At 29.8% G+C, this 19,017-nt stretch overlaps 2 protein-coding genes across 3 annotated transcripts; both read right to left on the reverse strand.

Moving 5' to 3' along the window:
• Positions 1-1,028: 1,028 nt before the first annotated feature.
• LOC113852454 lies at positions 1,029-3,966 on the reverse strand. 2 transcript variants are annotated; one of them, XM_027482733.1, is made up of 4 exons: positions 3,506-3,966; positions 3,185-3,298; positions 2,797-3,093; positions 1,029-1,175 (listed from the first exon to the last, which is right to left on the reverse strand). In XM_027482733.1, exons 1-4 carry the CDS (start codon positions 3,956-3,958, stop codon positions 1,161-1,163), a joined length of 879 nt encoding a protein of 292 aa, XP_027338534.1. In that variant the 5' UTR covers positions 3,959-3,966; the 3' UTR covers positions 1,029-1,160. The 2 variants fall into 2 exon arrangements, with proteins under 2 accessions (XP_027338534.1, XP_027338533.1); XM_027482732.1 differs by lacking the exon at positions 1,029-1,175 and adding an exon at positions 1,212-1,812 and having other exon boundaries at positions 3,506-3,963.
• Positions 3,967-8,271: 4,305 nt separating this feature from the next.
• Positions 8,272-9,973, reverse strand: LOC113851618 (transcription factor MYB35-like). Its single transcript, XM_027482154.1, has 3 exons — positions 9,841-9,973; positions 9,614-9,743; positions 8,272-9,073 (listed from the first exon to the last, which is right to left on the reverse strand). Exons 1-3 carry the CDS (start codon positions 9,971-9,973, stop codon positions 8,272-8,274), a joined length of 1,065 nt encoding a protein of 354 aa, XP_027337955.1.
• Positions 9,974-19,017: the final 9,044 nt, after the last annotated feature.

The raw sequence follows: 19,017 nt of genomic DNA on the forward strand, positions 1-19,017 counted from the left end.
ATGTGAGTAAGTTTATCAAGAGACTAATTATGACAAAGAATATACAACTAATTACTAATTTTATTTATTAGTCTCCCAAAATTTTCAACTAACAATAATTAAAACTTTACTTTAGGATTAGGACAAAGGGATAAAAGAGAGACCCAAATTTAAAAATAAAACAAAACAAAAGCTAGAGTTAGAGGGGGAAGAAGAAGAGAACTAGGAAGAGGATGAAAAATCTAAAAAGGAGTGATAAGTATACTTAACTATTCATAGAAAATGGCAATGCAACGATAAAACTCCAAATTCTTTTATTTGTCTCTCTCCTTTCAATTTCAAGCAAATTGTGATGTTTGAATTTGCCAATAATGTGTAATGTAATTTAATGGGAGGAATCAACTTTTATATCTTATTTGGAAAAAATTCATACCCCTTAACCTGATAAAAAAAAACCAACAAAAAGAACTTTTTATCAGAATTTGATGGAGAAGAAGAAAAAAAAAAGGAGAGGAAAGATAAGACACACATTAAAAAAATTCACTAAAATGTACTGTACTTTTATTTGCATTCAAAAGAAAAGAAAAAACAATAGTAATTTTTTAACAGTGTTATATTATTTATAAAAAATAATATTTAAAATATTTTATAAGTTAAGGGAAAAAAAAAATTTAAAAAGTAAACCAAAACAAAATTTAGAGTTATAAAACAATCTACTATTTTAGCTTAAATATGACAAATCGTTATCCTCTTTGCTTATTGTAATGAGAAAATAAGTAAAAGTGATAATAAATTATTTTTGAGTGCATCAAGCTTACAAATGTTAAACATTGTTTATTGTTAAATATTGCTTCAATAAATTGACCACACAATCTTGAACATGCTCATTGTGAAATATTGCCTCAATAAATTGATCACACAATTTTGAACATGTTTATTGTTAAATATTGCTTCAATAAATGTTGATTGTTGAATGTTTCAACTACTCAGAACAGGAAAAGTGATATGCATAACAACGTAACATACAATTTTAAGTGGAGACTAATAGAAGAAATTAACTAATGATTCAATTTTATAACCTGTATCCATTAGAGAAAACAAAAATGAAGTAATTTATTTTGCTGCACGCTTGTGAAATCATAAATGGGTTGCATAGCTCCAATTTGTAAGTATAAATCGTCCTACATGAAAAATTGCTGCCAGAAGAGAAGACCAAAACATAAGTGATTAGTAGCTCAAATGATGAGAACAATGTCTGAACCAAACAATTCTGGATATTTCGACTCTATTAACATTTTTCCTAAGTTACAGCTTAAACCTGCTGATAGATCTAACACATTCATATTTCTAAGTTATTAAAGGATAAGTATATTATAACTAGAAATCCTGTTCAAGAAAACAGCAAGATATAAAGAATCTGGCATTATGGCAATCATGCTAGGCAGTCCTATAAGTGTTATTTCCCCTCAAGTTGAAGAAATAAAAAATACAGAGAATTCTCGGTACACATGGGCAGAGTCTTCCTACGTCCTAGCATTGTTCATTCTGAATACTGTATACAAGAAACTAGAGTTTAGAAATTCAGAATGATAATATATCAATATTGTGTCATAAGGAAGAGGATGAAAGCTTCTACTTCCACGGACTAGGCTGCCGAGCATCTCTGAAAACAGAAGTGCCACCAGATGCTGCTGGGGAAGGGGATGATGCAATGTAACTAGTTCCCGACACAGACACTGAAGGTAAGTTCATGGGATTTCCCTGATGTCCTGAGAGAGCAAAGCGTGATGGACTAACAGTGGCCCCCAAATTTGCTCGAGAAGGGTGTGAAACCTTCATAGACAATGCATCAATTAACCATACAAAATTATATATCATATATATGATCAGAAACAAGGCAACTCAAAGTAGGGTTCTATTTATGGATTCCTCCTCTTTCCAGCATTACCTTCACTCATATTCAGTTGAACAAAGCATCATCTACTCAAATATAATCTATAATTGTTGCAGTGAGATGTGTAGATATGTATCAAGGAGAAGTTATAGTTAGTATCGAGCAAAAGATGCAGAAAGAGAGGATTAAACAGCTAACGTTAAGCTGAGGGGAACATATGCAGCCTAGACAATTTACACAAAACAGCAAGCATATATATGTTCATACTCCAAACAAATACAAGCTAGTTTGTAGCATTATAACCAAAAGTATCAGACAACACAGTACGTGAAACACGGCCAAAAAAATTCAATTCAGCCTCTGTAAATTCCAATTTATAAAATTCAACATATTTTTTATACTGCATTCAACAGTGTCCAGAACTGAGTCTACAACTAGGGGGGCTAAAAAGTGTGTCCAGTGACATTCAATGTTCAGTGTGTATTTGGGTTTAATTAGGCTATGTTCTGCTGTAAAAGGATGAAATGAATTGGGATGGAATGATATCAGGTTCTATGGTTTGGATTGTCGAAAATAGAATGGAATGAAATGGAACTTGACGGAATGCATTCCAATCCATTCCATCCAAAACCCCTTTTTCTCACCCTCCAATTTAGGGGTGCAGATGATCCTTCAACCCTGGCCCCCAATTTTATCATAAAACAACCAAAAAATGGAATTCTTTATTCCACTCATCATTAGTTATCTAAACACAAATAACTCAACCAGCCTGCCATAGTCAACCATCCTACAAGAAGCCTATAATTCACGTATATACTCACATTCATACCAAAAACACGAGTTATAGAACCAACTCTCATTAAAAATGAATCAAGAGGCAGTTAAACAAACTGAAACAAATTATAACAAGCAATATACATTACCACGTTCTGTTGAACACTAGGGGTCCTCCTAAGAGGGGACTCTGAAGAAGGCGACATGCTACTTGGGCGAAGCACATGGCGAGAATGCATAGTATGGTTAGCAAAATCATCCCCTTCACCGCCATCCACATCACCCCGGAGATTTCCCTCAGAACCCAAGCTCTGGGCCATATGCCTGGTCATAGAACCAGTATCATTCATTCCCTCCCCTTGAAGGGGAATGGAAGGGGCACGCATAGCAACCCCTTGCATATTGGCCATACTTCGTCTCTTTAACTCCTCTTCTGCATTCAATATCTGCCAATTAACAAAGCCAACCAATATTCATTAAATGCAAGGAACACACAAACACATGACACAACATCCAAACACAAAAATCATCATTTACCTCCTTCAACACTAACACCAAATTATGCTTCTTCACATTCAAAACCTCCAACTTATCCTCAACTTCCTTTTTCCTTTTCTCCTTTTCGTTAAACAGATCCACATTGTCAGCGACCTAGCACAAAAACATGTGGCAATCATAAAAATCACCTAAACTGAGCAGCTTAAAAACAACATTTTTTCTAATGTCTAATAAGAATTCAATAATAGCAAAATTTATTCAAAATTATTACATTTAACGACATTAAAGTTCTCACTGTATACCGTTAGACACTCCTTAGAAACACCGTAATAATAATAATAATAGCCGAAAACTGGTTACCGGCTCAGTCTGTTTTTCCTTGGAAGTGGCAACGGCGTCAGATGTTTTTCTCTCCAAGGCATCGTGCTTGGAATGGGATCCATCAACGGGTTTCTTGGCGGAAGAAACAGCGACGAGTTGGGCTTCTATGCGATGGTCATCTTCTGGTTGGTGGGCGGTGGCGGATGGGCCTTCGCCGTGATTGGGGGAAACTTTGGGTGGTTGGGCTTGGGAACCGTTGGAGAGAGGGTTAGGGTTAGGGTTAGGGATGGAGCAGGTGGTAGCGTTAAGGCGAGAGAGTGCCTTGGAGCGACGATGTAGAAGGGACTTGAAATCTTTCAGAGAGATTTTGGGGTTTGGCATAAGCCATTGCCGAGGAACGTCCGCTACTCTGTGAAGATTTCCTCTGTAAAGCGAAATTGCTACCATACTCACCTCTTTCACTTTTCTCGCCTCTTCTTCCCCAACCCACATTCAATTATATAGGTTTCCAAAATTATTACAAGCTATTTTAAATGGTTTAGATGTTATTTTTCTTCATGCAATAACATTCATCTTTATGTAAAATATTAACTTAATTTTTACATGTGTAAGTATTTTCAAATTTATTTCGGATTTTTGTTAACATTATAACACAGTAAAATAGAAAATAAAATTATATTTATGGTATGATATTACTACAAAGTAGATTAATTAAATTGAAAAGAATTCTTATTTCATCTTCCAGATTTTTCTAATCTCATAAAAGGAATACATATATTTTAAAAGAAAGAAATAAAATAAAATAAATATTTAAAAAAAATATGTGTCACTTTTCTATGAATAAGATGATTTGCAAAATAAAATAGTAAAAAAAAGCAGTAATTTTCAATTGAAAATAATATTTTGATTTAAATATTTAAAAATTTAAATTAAATTTATAGTTTGTTTTAAAATTAAATTATCTCATAAAAGTTATTAAATAATATAAAAAATGAGTATAATTTCTATCTATGTAATTTGATATATATATATATATATATATAATTTAATAATATAATTATATATTTATAAGATTAGCATAATTAATAGATGATTAAGTTTTTTAATATATTTATTTTTAAATAAAAAATTTAACAATCATTTTAATATATATATATATATATAAATGATATATATATATATATATATATATATATATATATATATATCATTTACTAAAAACTTAATGTGGAACTAGCTTCTCTATGTGTAGATTGAATTATTAATATAAACATTTTCATTTCATACTAATAACATGATAAATTATATTAACAAATAATTTTATCAGTATACAATGTTTATGTTTGATGCAGTAGGGGGAGCCATGGAACTCCTAGAAGATTTTTTTAATGACTATACTTAATTTTAATATTTGGCACCTAAAAAATTAAATCACAATTAATAATATTAAGAAGATTAATTATTTTTAACATAAATCCATTATATATTTCAACTTTTATTATTTATCATGTTAAGGCAAAACACAAGCCTAATTATCAATTAAAAAAAATTATTTGTGGTATAATTGCAAAAAAAAAAAAAAAATGCTCATTTTAAGTTATAGTAAAAATTAAAAGAAGTTGAATAGTCAGTTTGCTCATGAATAGATCTCATGAATTTTTAAATAAGAAATAAAGAAACAAAAATAATATTTTCAAAGAAAATAAGAATGTGATGTTATTTATTATTTAGCTTATAATATTTTACTGCTCACGACAATTAGAATAACAATGCTAAATGTAATAAGTTTTTGGTGGCTGTGGGTTATAAAATTGTTTCTACTTTGTCTTCACTTGGTTATGCATGTATAGGTGGGGCAACTTGGGGTGTTTGTCTAATTTGAAATCTGCAAATCTTTTGGGATATTGCTTGTGTTTTTTTATTAATGAATTTGGTTAGCGTATTGGAAGAAGGAAAAAAAAAAAAAGGCTTATTCTACGTAACTAATATAAGTGAATACATGAATCTTTTATATTTGAGGTTAATTATCAATTTTATTATATACATTCTGGCTTTTTATTTGTTTTTCTTTAATCAATTTATAGTTTTTTTTAAAACTTTCTTGTTAATATTATGACTTTTTGAGATGTGTAATTGTTTTTATATTAACTTAAAAGTGATATTTTTAAAAGGTGCAGTGATTAAGCATTAAAGAATATATGCATTTTTTAAGAGGAAAGCACTAGACGAGTGAAACTAATATAGCTATAGCTTCTCTTTACCTCTTCAAGATCATAATCCTAATATCCAAGTTTATTCAACCAATGGAGCTCTCTTCCAAGATTCGTAGAATTATAGTTGATGAGTTTAATGCTAATTCCTTAGAACACAACCTAAGAAAATGCCCTCAAACATGGAACACCCAAATGAATCAAAGTGATAAAAATTGCTAGAGCTTATTGAAATGGTGTACATATCAAATACAACTTGAAGACTATATATCCTCACTTTAAAAAAAAAGAAAGAAAGAAAGAGAAAACATTCAAGTCATTGTACTTGGTTTAATAATTAGAATATTATCTTATTGGTGATGCAGCTTATTGTATGCTACGCTGTCCCTTCAATCAAAAACCAAGCGGTAATCCTGGGCCACACGTATTTGGTAGACAAGGATTTAAAACATATTGAAATAATTTTGGCTCAACTCATAACAATGTAATGAAAGCTTATGAAGATTTGTTGACGAGTTCAACCATTTAGAGGAACACAAAGAGGTAAGAGTTAAAAGTTATATTTTAATTTATACTTGCTTCTATATCAATGACAGTAACTTCGAATTTTATTCATTTCATTTTTTACTCACTTTTATATAAATGACTATTAAATTCTACCTTATTTAGGGGACATGTAATGCCCTTTTAAAATGTAATAAATTTATATTTATATTTAAAGGTTTAAAAAATTATTTGCATATCAATCTTTAAAAACAATTCTTTAGTTAATAAGCTGCATTTTAATTATGAACATATAAATATGATAAAGATTACTTGACCATAGAAACATGTTTTTAATTCTTACTTTGCACCTTATATCTAGCTTAAGGTTTTAAATATGACTCCATAAATTAAAAACCTAATGACAGAAGCATTGGATACTTTCCATGACTTTTGGATGTCAAAGTGAAAGGCCTTACCTTTTGATTTTTTGGTGATTCTTTTCTACTTTTTTGGGTTAAATATGAAGATAGGTGTTCTTCTTTAGCCATCAATAATCTAAGCATTTCCTTAATTTGGAGAGTAAGATGAAAAATTTCCCTGTCAGACCTAGTTTTGTCCTTGGTTTGACTCTTAGAATGTCAGTTCATTCTTACTGCTTGATCAATTGCTTCCATGACTTTTACTCCTAGATTTTTTAATCTTATGGCTTTTTGATAATTAAAGATTCTGCTTTTTTTAATTTTTTTCATGGGTTTATCTCTTTTGGTGTGATTTTATTGCAGTAGTGGCATATTCTCAAAACATAGTAGTAGTCATATGTTGTGCAACTGTTTGTTATTAATGAGCTTTTTGAAGCAAGTGTAGCATCTTGTCTGTTCAGTTTTACGTTAACTTTTTAGTGTTTTAGGCAATAAAAGGATCCTAAATTAGAAGTGCAGTGGTGCGAAAGTGAAGAAAACAAGCAAAAAATATATATTTCAATGATTTTGTTAGGGAAAAAAAATGCAAAGTGATAAATTATCCGTTAAAACTCTAATTTTACGTTTAGAGTCAAAAAAAATTTATTTATTTTTATCTTTTCCACCATCTTTAGCATACGTTACATTTACCACTCGTTAGTAAGACATCATCCTATCACCAACCTCAAACTCTTCGGTCTTCAATGCAGGAAATTTTTTTTAAAAGACCTCTTTGCAATAAAAGCAATATTAAAGGACTTTTTTTTATAATAAAAATAAATATTAAATTAATTAAAACTACCTTATTGGTTCATTTACATGAGCATTAGATACCCTCTCAAATGTTCAAACACTAGAATAAGCACCTAAATAATTATATGACTTATAATTTTGAGCACCTCACTTAATTATTTTTCCTCCTCTAAAATATTGATCAAATTCTGCAATTGTTAGCGTAGAATATTAATATATATTATCAATAATACAAATGTTAGATAGTACAATATTATTTGTTAATGTAGGCCTTCAGTATTTTTACTAATAATTTAATGTTCATTAAACAAAGCCTATATTAATAAGGTTATTCTGACACTTAACAGAATTTTTAATGTAAGTAAATGATGATTTTTTTTTAATGAATTAACTAATAAAGATATCTTTGCTACATATTAAAAATAAAATACAACACATCGAAGTCTTATTTTGAGATCCTCACTTGGGTTATGTATTCATCCCTGTATTACAAAGATTATATTTTCAAAAAATAAAGTTAATTTCAAGTGGTGGACTTCATTAGTTATTAATAATTGTAGAATTTTGTTAGTGTTCCCATTTGTTATTCTAGACGGTGATTGGATTGATACCATTGAATATTGTTCAGCAATTCACTAATTTAAGCGTTACATTTTCATCGGAGAACATCATCAAAACATGGTTATGATAGACATTATCTTTCTCTAACTCTCATTGATACAGCAAACAAAACTTCATTGACAAATTATTATCATTCCCAGTTAGCTTCTAGTGGAAGAAGATCCTTGGTACATGATGAATGGTTTGAGTTTAAAAAGGAACAAAACAATAATATTGGTGGTCTACAATAAAGCCAATCATACTATCTGATGGCAAAACTATTATTTCAAAATTTAACTTAATAATTAGATGGTTCTTCCATGAGGTGAGGAAAACTTAAAAACATCTCATTTTCTTGATCAAGCATGGCTTCTACGAATGAAATATTAGAGGATGATGAAAAATGGACATCACTGGTAGAGGCTTGTTGTGACAGGACCTCTTTCATATTCCAACTTTGTCTCATCACATTCTCCACTTGACTCACCATTTCTTCTTCTTGGTTATCACTAGGTGGTATAAAAGCATCTTCTAGAAGAAAATCATTCCAACTAAAGGGCACAGGTAATTCTTCTTGACCTGAAGTGAAACAAGTAGAAGTAGATGGTGATGAAGTTTTTGACAAGCAACCTTCCCCTAATAAAGATGTTAGGATGGTCTCATTTTCAAAGTCTATGCCATTTGAGGCACTTGTCACTATTGGTATGGCTTGGAGATGAGGAAGCTGAGTTGGGAAGTTATCAATATCATTATGATTTCTATTAAATAAAAAGTTACTTCCAAGGATTTCTTCTTTAGGAGGTGATGTTAATAGTTGCTTTGGTTGGTCAAGGAAATTTCCAAATCCTTGTGGCAAGGCTTGATGTGGCTCTGATTTTAAGATCATTGCATTCTTGAAGTCTTTATTGACAGACCCAATTCGGGTACTTGGTTTCTGGCACTCTCCTATGTTTCCATAATCAGCAATGAGTTTAGAGAAAGGCTTGTGGGTAACAGGGTCTATCCCCATTTGAGACAGTTTTTTTTTCAGCTTTGTGTTCCAATAGTTCTTTACATCATTGTCTGTTTTCCCAGGAATTTGTTGGGCTATTATAGACCACCTGAGACAGATATTAAGATTGGCATCATTCTAATGTCCCAAACATAACTTGAAAAGATTGACAATTATAAGAATCATGAAATCCATAAAAAAAAATTAATAAAAATGGTATACTTTGCCTAGTAGAAAAGGGTAAAATCATGAGGCAGACATAGAACAAACCAGCCAAGCTATAACTCTACAGTTTTTTCTTAACAAGCGCGTCTGTCTCTAACCAAGAATTAAGTCTACAATAATAGTGTACAAAACTCAGATTACATAGAACATTATAATAGCAACCAAGAGATACCTATAGGAGATTATGACAGGACTTGGAATGTTACTCCATAGTCACAGAAAATTAATGAAAAGTATATGATCTATTTATTTGCTTATGCAACAAGATAACATAATGTAATCACAAAATAATCCAACTTATCAAAAATTCATTAGAATGAGCACACCAGGATAGTCTCAAAAAAGGTATACATTATGTAATTACAAAATTATCCAAAAGTAGAGGAAGCAAGAGTTAGTGGAACGATTAGCCCACATTATTCACCTGCTACCTATGGCTGCGTGAAGCTTAATGATTAGATCTTCTTCTTGGGTTGTGAAATTGTCATGCTTAAGGTCAAGCTTGAGGTTATTACTCCACCTAATCCTGCAACTCTTTCCACACCTCTTGAGCCCTATGTTAATGGTCTCAAATGCAAAACTTATAGTTAAGAAGATGAAAAGTAAGATACAGAAATTACTATTAGCTCAAAGTTCTAAAAAATCTCTTACCTGCTTTTATGGGGACAGAAGTCCAATTACTAGATCCATGCTTGGAGACAAATGAAAGCATTTTTGGATCTTCTTCTGGAGTCCATACACCCCTTTTGGCATTGAATTTTTCATAGCATGGAGATCTCACCATCTTATCTCTTGATCCAAGATCACATGCTAATCAAGGGCTTTAGAAAAGCAAATGAAAGGAAAAGAAAATGGCTAGTGTGAGCCAAGGACAGCGAGGGGTGTCTTATGTAGCTTCAAATAACTCTTCTACAAGCACTCTTTGTGAGGAAAGAGAGAATGGAGGAGATGGGTTTAAAGGTAACACATATGGAGGCAAGGAAAGCATGAAGACTTGATTATGAATTAAACTTATTTTGCATGATGATTGTCATCATTCGCAACAAACAACTTCAGAAGACAGATATCAAATAAAGAACACCAATCTCTGAACCCCCCACACGTTTGTCCCATAAGCATTTTGAGATCAGGTTCAAATCTGGTGAATTATTTGGTTAAACTTAGATTGAATTTAAGTGGATTAAAGTATAATTGAAATAGATTGATTGGTTCATCATCTAAAAGTAAATGACTAATTCTGGTTTTTGTTATGTCCTCACAAGTTTGATGAGAGCATTTAATTAAACTAAACATTCAACTAATTTGTATTGATAATTATATAGACCTTTCCAAGAGTATTCTTTTAAATTTTAAACCGCCAACTCTGCATGATATGTTATAATACAAAAAACCTTTAAATGATTGCAATCATGAGCATTTTATAGTACAAATTATTAAGAATAAATTATTGTTTTAAGTTCATGGTACTAGTTCAAATAATTTCCAAATTCAAGGTTAATTGAAATATTTATAAGGAGTTTATTTTTCCCATTCAATTTAGACTTGTAAATAAATAAAACGTATGTTAATTGGGCTTGTAACTTAATTTGAATTAGTTAGAGTCTACTATTATTCAAATAACCTTAATCAAATTGGACTTAATTCCTTTAAAGGAAATGGTTTAGTTTAGAGAATAAAATAAAAAATTATAATTAAAAAATTAGAAAAGATTAAACTACATTTGTACAAATTACATTAACTTTTAAATTCACAATAATTTATTTTAGAGAATATTTTTTTATCAATTTAACTACTGAATTATAAATATATTACTTTGATTTTGCGTAAAATTTTGACAAAATTAAATAATTATAAAAATATAATTAAAGGATCCTTGTTTTATATACTTCAAAAGCTTATAACATGCGTAAAGAAAATATTAAATAATTTTAAGTTGATCTTAATTTTTGCAAACCCAATTTATATACATATTTAATCCAATAACTACTTAATTTTAGAATAAAATTATTTAATAAAAAATTATTATCCAATGTAAAAATAGTAAGTTATACATATATAATTGAATATCTCCTCTTAAAAAACTAATGGTTAAAATTTAAATAATGACATAATTTGTTGTTACATATATTTAATCACAATCTACCTAGTGTATTTCAAATAATAACTATAATTTTTCATTTTGTATCCCAAAATAAATATTTAATTTATAAGAATCAAATCCACCATAAGATTAGATTGGTCGGAATGTGTCGCATGCAAATATGCATCAAATATTTGTTTAAGTCAACGTTCACCGTTAGTTGAGTTTTAGATGGAAATTTCTTTTAGAGATGATAAATTCGGTCAGGTTGAACTTTTCAGTCAACCTAAAATGGTAGACTACGAAAAATATTTATATCGGGACACTCGCTTAGACTTAGCCCACCACACTTCTGTCTATCAAAACGCCAATTAATAGTAGACCCGTTGGACTTATTTCTTATTGAAAAATAAATTTATTTATTTATTAATTAATTATTAATTGTTATTATTAATATAAAAATAATATTTAAATATTTTTATAAAATTTTATTAATTATTTTTAATTTTTTAATAAAAATTAACTAATATTTATTATTTTTTTATGAATTGAGCTAAAAATATTTAACATACTTTAACAACACCAATTTACAATATAATATAGGTATTTTGATACATCGACAGGTGTATTTACAATATATGTATCGTAATACATTAGATTATATGGTTATAGCACATGTATTATAACACACTGATCTGTAAATGGTATATGGATTAATGAGAAAGAAATTAGTGTGAATAATTACAGCGATATACTGAGAATATGAAATATGGAGCCGATTATGAAAGTCTAGGGAAAATGTAGGGTGATAGATGACATTTGCTTGAGTGTACACATTTATGAAATGTGAATGCATAATTTGGCCACACACTTATTTTCTGACTAGCACTCATAACTATACTTTTACTAAGGGACTCTATAAGTGTGTACATTGTATCTATATGCATGGGTTAACGGCAGCTATTCACATATTGTGTAAGACCTCATGAAATGCTGGAGGCAACTATGAAATGTGATCACATAGTATGAAAATTTATGGAACTGATAATGAAGTGAATTGAATATGTTATTAATGTATATGAAAGTGATGATGTGATTGATTTATAATTAATGCTATGGTGGTTTATTTGAGTTCTATATAGATATTATTATAGAGATTGATGTACTCATCCTTGCATACAAAGATATAAATAGATTTACATATGTATTAAAAATATATTTGTTGTTTATGTTTTAATGATGAGGAAGGAACTCATCCTTACAAAATATTTCAGGGAACAGAAATGATGATTAGGATCAAATTCTTAGCGTTTGGGCATAGATCAGAACTGTTCTAAGAAGAAATTTTTTTGCTTATTTGGGTCATATAATGATGTATTCTAAATCAAATATGTATTTGGGTTAATAGTTTGTAAAAAGTATACTTTTAAATATAACTTAAACTTAATATTTAGACACTTAATATTATTTAAATTTAGTTGTTATCATAAAAAGGGCAGTTAAATTTTGATTATTTTATTATTTAAATTCATTGTGAATATATTCGAGCAAGAAAATTTAATTTCAAAATATTTATACTACTTGTTTTAATGAAGAATTGATCTATTCTGTTAGTTTACAACAAAATATTATTTATTTTCAGAATTTAAAAAGTAGAGTGTTACATAAGGCACAAATAGTAAAAGTAGATGATATTGATCATGGGTTTTTGAATATGCTTTTAGAAGATATTGGTTCTATTGAGGCAAGTGGGTCTTTATAGGCGACCAACAAAAGGTAAAGGTGTTTGCTTTTAACTACCTCTAATTTAACTCATTTTCAAATTCTACCTTAGAATTTTGTGCTGACTTAATTGAAATTTTTGACATAGCTTGATGCAAGTTTTTGAAGAATTTTTTGTACCTGTTGAACATGGATTCTGTTTGAGGCACTTATATAACAATTTTAAGAAGTTTGGAGGAGGAGTTTAACTAAGAGACCTCATGATGGGTGCTACCAAAGCAACATATGAACATCTTTGGAGGACTTATATGCAGCAGAATCAGAGATTTGAATGAGACTGCATACTGGTGGCTATTTAATCTAGACAGGAAAGCATGGTGTAAGCATAAATTTTCGTGTTACCCAAAATTTGATTTATTAATTAATAATATTAGTGAAGCATTTAACAGCACAATTTTGATTGCTAGGGATAAAGCAATTATCACAATGTTTGAGTAAATAAGGATGTATTGGATAAATAGGTTTTCTAACCTTAGGGACAAAGTTAAAGGTTACAAAGGACAAATTATGCCTAAGCCTTTAAAAAGACTAGATTAGAGGTTGAAAAGTTAGAGAATTGGATACCAAGTTGGGGACGGGATGGAGACTTTGAAGTGAGGCATTTACATTATGGCGAGAAATTTATAATACACATCTATAGGAACTATTGTAGTTGTAATTTCAGGGATTTAGTGAGCATTTTGATAAATTCGCATTTTACTGTATTTTTAGCCTAGTTTTTGTTAGTAAATAAAGAGTTAAATAGTAAATAAACTTGAAAATATCATAAAAATTGCATTAATATTCATAATTGTATAAATAGTTTAGAATCTTAGATTTTTGGTCTAATTCTGAACAATTTGACTTAAAATGACTTAATCCTATTGTAGAAGCTTGAGCTGAGAATTTGAGTTGAAGATTGAAGTGAAGAAACTAGAAGAATTGAGCTTTAAAGATGAAGAATTAAGTGTTATGTGTAGAGCGTAACCACTCTGAATACATAGAGTTAACACTTTGAAAAAGAAAAACCATGAAGAACAAGAGAGTAGCTACTTCAAGTGTTCAAAGTAGCTACGCAGTTAAGCGCGTAGTCACTTCAAACGTTCAGAGTAGCTATGCCCAAGACCAATTCACTTATGCACAGTGCGCGTAGCCACTTCAAGCGTTCAGAGTAGCTACGTAGTAAGCGCGTAGCCACTCCAAGCATTGAGAGTAGCTACGCAAAGCTACGTGTAGACACTCTAAGTGTTGAGAGTGTCTACGCAAAATAACAAAATTTTGAAAACCACTTCTAATTGTCAACTTTGGACGATTTGAGTTCCTATTTCAGTTGTAGAAGCTTCTAGAAGACATTTCATGCTATAATCCTCAGAGATTAAAGCGTGAAAGTGGAAAAGGCGAGAAAACATTATAAATAGAAGTTAAGAGTTCAGAATTGGAGGTCTTTTGCTATTTTTTGTTTTCTTTTCATTTCTACACCTTAGGAGAGTTAGAGAGAAAGATTGGGGGTGACTTCCAAGCTCTAGACCTTAAGGAATTAGGTTGGGGATTGAATTTATGAAGAAATTTTGCAGCTTCTCTTTTTTTACTCTTTCTCTCTCTTTTTCTTTTAGGAACATGTTCTGATTTCTTTTTGTTAAGAATCCATGGATCCAAATTTGATATTGTGATGAAATTTTGGATCCGGACCTTGAGGTTTTAATTGAATTAAGTATGTGATTTTGTTCTTAATGCAGTTGTGAACTAATCCTTCATTCAATTGAATTTAGAGAAATCTTCGTCAATGGAAATTGAGTTTATTTCTTAGATCTGAATCATATGCCTAGGTTATTGAGATCTTAGGAATAAGTATCATAATCTAGTAATCCTATAATTTCTAGAACTTGATGCAATATTTGGTTGAATTTCACCTAAGGAATTAAGGAAGTTTAATTAGATATTAGGATCAATGAGGCAAAGAATTGTCCTTTGGTTAAAGAAGTGAAATTGATTATTAATCAATTAGAATTCTTAAGAGTCCATAACATTATTACATTGCAATAGAAAATCTGGTGAAGTGATTCCTAACTATTTTTCATATAGCATTTTAATACAAAATTTGTATTTCTATTTTTGCTGTATTTTTCATATTTCTGCACTTTATTGCTTTTGTTTGTTAAATGATTTAAAACACTCCAAATTCGTTTGGCTCAACTAGTTATTAATTTGTGAAGTGGTAATTGATAGACCTAATCCCTGAGGACGATACTTGAGACTCAAATTGATTTCTAAATTTTATTACTTACTACAATTACCTAGTACATTTGCTAGTTAGTTCTCCAATTGTGTGACACATTCCATGCAGGCATATTGTGGCTGTCCTGTAATTCAAAAAATTGGACTTCATGAACTATGTTGATAATTATTATTTTCGAGATACTTATGTAATATGTTATGCACATAAGATTTCAACCACCAATGGGCAGGACATGTAGCCTGAAACTGAATTTGATGAGATCCTACCCCTAAAAATAAAAAAGGTCCTAGAAGACATAAAAAATTGAGAAAACATTGACAAGAGATATTGGTAAGTATAAGTGTAAAGAATGTGGTGTACAGGACCATAACACAAGAACATGTCCACAACTAGCACCACCACAACCAATAGCCATTGAAATAGCTGAATGTCAACCTGAGGCAAATGTTGAAAGCTCAGCACTTGGTCCACCTAAAGCAGCAGATGCACAACAATCTTTGCTAGTCCAGAAAAAGGTATATGTATTAACCTCATTATTTTATGACTTTAGTAAAATTACTAATGATATACCTTTACAGGCAAAAATGGTGCAAAGAAGACCTCTGAAAGGACCAACCACAAGACGGAAGCAAACAAGTCAACCAAATGCTTAACCAAAAGGAAGATCAATTGTTGCATATTTGAATGAAGACATTGTTGTAGCAGAAGGAGCAACTAATGAAGGGCCAATTCCATCACCTTTATCAAGTCAACCAAGTTTGGAGGCAAGTACAGCAGCAAGGGCAAACAAAGGAGATGGACAAATGATGTAAATTGAAGGGAAACAATATTTTTTAGGAACTATTTCTAAAGGGGCATAATGTTTAGAGTTATTTTATATTGGGAGTAATGTTAGTGCATAATATTTTAAACAATATGCAGCAACAATTTCTTTATTTTAATTGTGAAGCATGTGAATGAGAATCTTTTATGAACCACAAGGTATACCTTTTGATGATAATTAAATATAAACAATGTGCAACATGCATGTGCACCTTTTAGAACCACTATTTTGTATGTTTGAGTCTTATTTTCACACATTTCTAATTTGTTACTCATAAAAAAAATGGGTAGTGAATGTAGTAATATGAAAACATTTATTCATGGAGGTAGTAAATCTTAAACGATTTAAAAATATAGGTTATGTTTTGAAATACTAAAATTATGGAGGTAGTTAATAACTAATCAAACTTTTACATTTAATTATCAATTGTTATGTCAAATTAGAATCAGTTTTTACAGTGAATACAACCAAATTCAACAGAGTGAATAATGCAAGTTGTTGATGGAGATCATGACAGAGTGAATAGTGTGGCGAGCATTAATTCTTATGTCATTGAATTCATTCAACCATAATCAAAACAACTTTTATTACATTGAATTATAAATTGTTAGTCTTTAAAACTTTCCTACTAACAACATTTATTACTGCTGCAATGCTCACAATGGTAATGAAAAACCAAAGCACAATCATTGAACATCCTAAAATCTTCACCATATTCCTCTCAACAACAATCTTCTTCTTCTTGTGGGATATTTTAAGCTTCAATAATGCAAGTTATTGATGGAGATCATGACATTCTTTCAGAAGTCTCACCATCTCTTCTTTGTTTTTGCCATTTTCTCCTCAGTTGCTTTTTCAACCTGTAAATTACTAATTTTTGCCTTCAACTCTTGAATTATGCGGATTTATCCTAAGATAACAGACTCATTGTCCCCATCTACAGGCTCTTTAACCCAACAAAAATAATTGCAAGAATTAGGTTCCTGCAAACCAAATACAAACAAATTTGTAAACACAAACATAAATCTATTCTCAAATACAACCAATTGAACTTACATTTCAATCAGAGCATCTCCAAAACCTTCTACTAGGATTTTCCTTGCTCTATGAGGTGAAAATCATAGCGGGCTTCTTACATTTGCAAGTTACAACAGCTCATGCAGAAGATGAGCACGAGGAACCACCCACACTACTCATTTTGTGAAGACAAAGAACAAAAACGAAGACCGAGATGGACAACGACAACTAACGAAAAAGGAACCCTAACATTCTTCTTCATTTTATGATTTTTCTTCTTCCCTTCATGTTCGCCTTCATCGTGTTTTTTTCCTTAGTGTTCTTCTTCTTGGAATAGGATTCTTGATTTGGCCTTCTTTCCCTCATTCCCCAAAACGCAACATATAAGTTATGTTTCATTTTTTTTATGCAGATTTGTGACGTGAAAATTTAAGGATGAGGTGGAGGAGAGAGATTGAGGGTAACGTAACAAACTATAAGCCACGTTACCATTTAATTGACGAAGGTTAACATCAAGTATAAAATTGAAAAAAATTAGTTAGGTATTAAAATGAAAAAAAAAATTAATAGGTAATAATTTGAAATAAGCTTTATTTAGAGGTAGTTAAAATATATTTAAGTCTTCTTTAAAATACTTATTTTTAACATGGAGGGATTTTTTGGACATTTATTGAATCTTTCTTCATATATTTTTCTTTCATTTAAGATAAAAAAAAGTACTCATTTTTTATTTAAATTATAAATTAGGTTTGATAAATATTCTTTGAAATAAGTTTAATAGCCCATTTTAAGTAATTAAAAAAGTACTTTTTCTTTGAACTGATTTGAAATTAAAAAATATAAGTAAATAATTTTACTTGCCAAAATTTAGTTATTATGAATAACAAATTAAATATTAACAATAATTTACATGATTAGGCAAATCTAGAGAATAAAATTTAACTTAAAGAGTGCTATAAATATTTGTTTACGATCATAGTCTAATAACTATAGTTGTGAATATGGGTTAGTTTAACCGAGTTGATTCATGTAACATCATCAATTTTGTATAAAGGTAAATAAATAAATTTTTATAATAAAGGGAGGAAAATAAAATAATTTTGTTCTATTTCATGGATTTAAGAATTGAAAAAAAATAAAAGTTACATTTTTTCTATTAAAATTGTATAAAATTCTACAATATTTAAAACTTCCAAAGGAATAATTTCAAGATTTTAAAGTAATAAATAAAACTTAAATTTACATCTAGCAAATTATTTGGTTCACGTTATATACATATAAGTTTAAAATATCATTAAGAATATCTTTAATTTATTTATTACAACAAAATTCACCAAAGCATTATAATTTCTAAAATTTGACATTAAAGAAATATTTACATAATTTGGTCAACATGAAATATAATTAGGATAAAATATTATAATTTCTCAAACTGTTCTAGTCCCTATAGAGAAGTTTTTCTTCCAATACCACTGGATTATGATCTTAGAACAAACCAGTCATCTTTATCTCTTCACTTTCATTATCTGAAAATATTAGAAAGGTTAAGTATCTTCCACACTACTAAATCTCTTATTTGACAGAAGAAAGGTGTATATACATACAAATATAATATTGAATATATATATATACACACACACACACACATATATATATATATAGTGGAATAATAACACTTAGAGTATCTAAATCATTATTACAGCGGAGCACATACATGAAAACTAATCAATCATCTTTGTAAATATGTATGGCACGCATTTTTACACTAATTTATATGTCATGATACATGTATTATACCACATCAATTAATATGTCACAATACATGTGATGTATTACAACACATATATCATAACAACATCAACTGATATGTTACAATGAATATATTATAATCATAAAATTTTTATACTACTT

This window comes from Abrus precatorius, unplaced genomic scaffold (genome assembly GCF_003935025.1).
Source record: "Abrus precatorius isolate BTA unplaced genomic scaffold, Abrus_2018 Scaffold10, whole genome shotgun sequence".
Lineage (NCBI taxonomy): Eukaryota > Viridiplantae > Streptophyta > Magnoliopsida > Fabales > Fabaceae > Abrus > Abrus precatorius.

Coding starts and splice junctions, on each gene's coding strand:
- LOC113852454 (XM_027482732.1), bottom strand. CDS start 3,958: ATGTGGGTTGGGGAAGAAGAGGCGAGAAAAGTGAAAGAGGTGAGTATG. Junction 3,299..3,505: donor AGGAAAAACAGACTGAGCCG/GTAACCAGTTTT, acceptor TTTTTGTGCTAG/GTCGCTGACAATGTGGATCT. Junction 3,094..3,184: donor TGGTGTTAGTGTTGAAGGAG/GTAAATGATGAT, acceptor GTTAATTGGCAG/ATATTGAATGCAGAAGAGGA.
- LOC113851618 (XM_027482154.1), bottom strand. CDS start 9,973: ATGGTGAGATCTCCATGCTATGAAAAATTCAATGCCAAAAGGGGTGTA. Junction 9,744..9,840: donor TTCTGTCCCCATAAAAGCAG/GTAAGAGATTTT, acceptor CCATTAACATAG/GGCTCAAGAGGTGTGGAAAG. Junction 9,074..9,613: donor CACGCAGCCATAGGTAGCAG/GTGAATAATGTG, acceptor TATCTGTCTCAG/GTGGTCTATAATAGCCCAAC.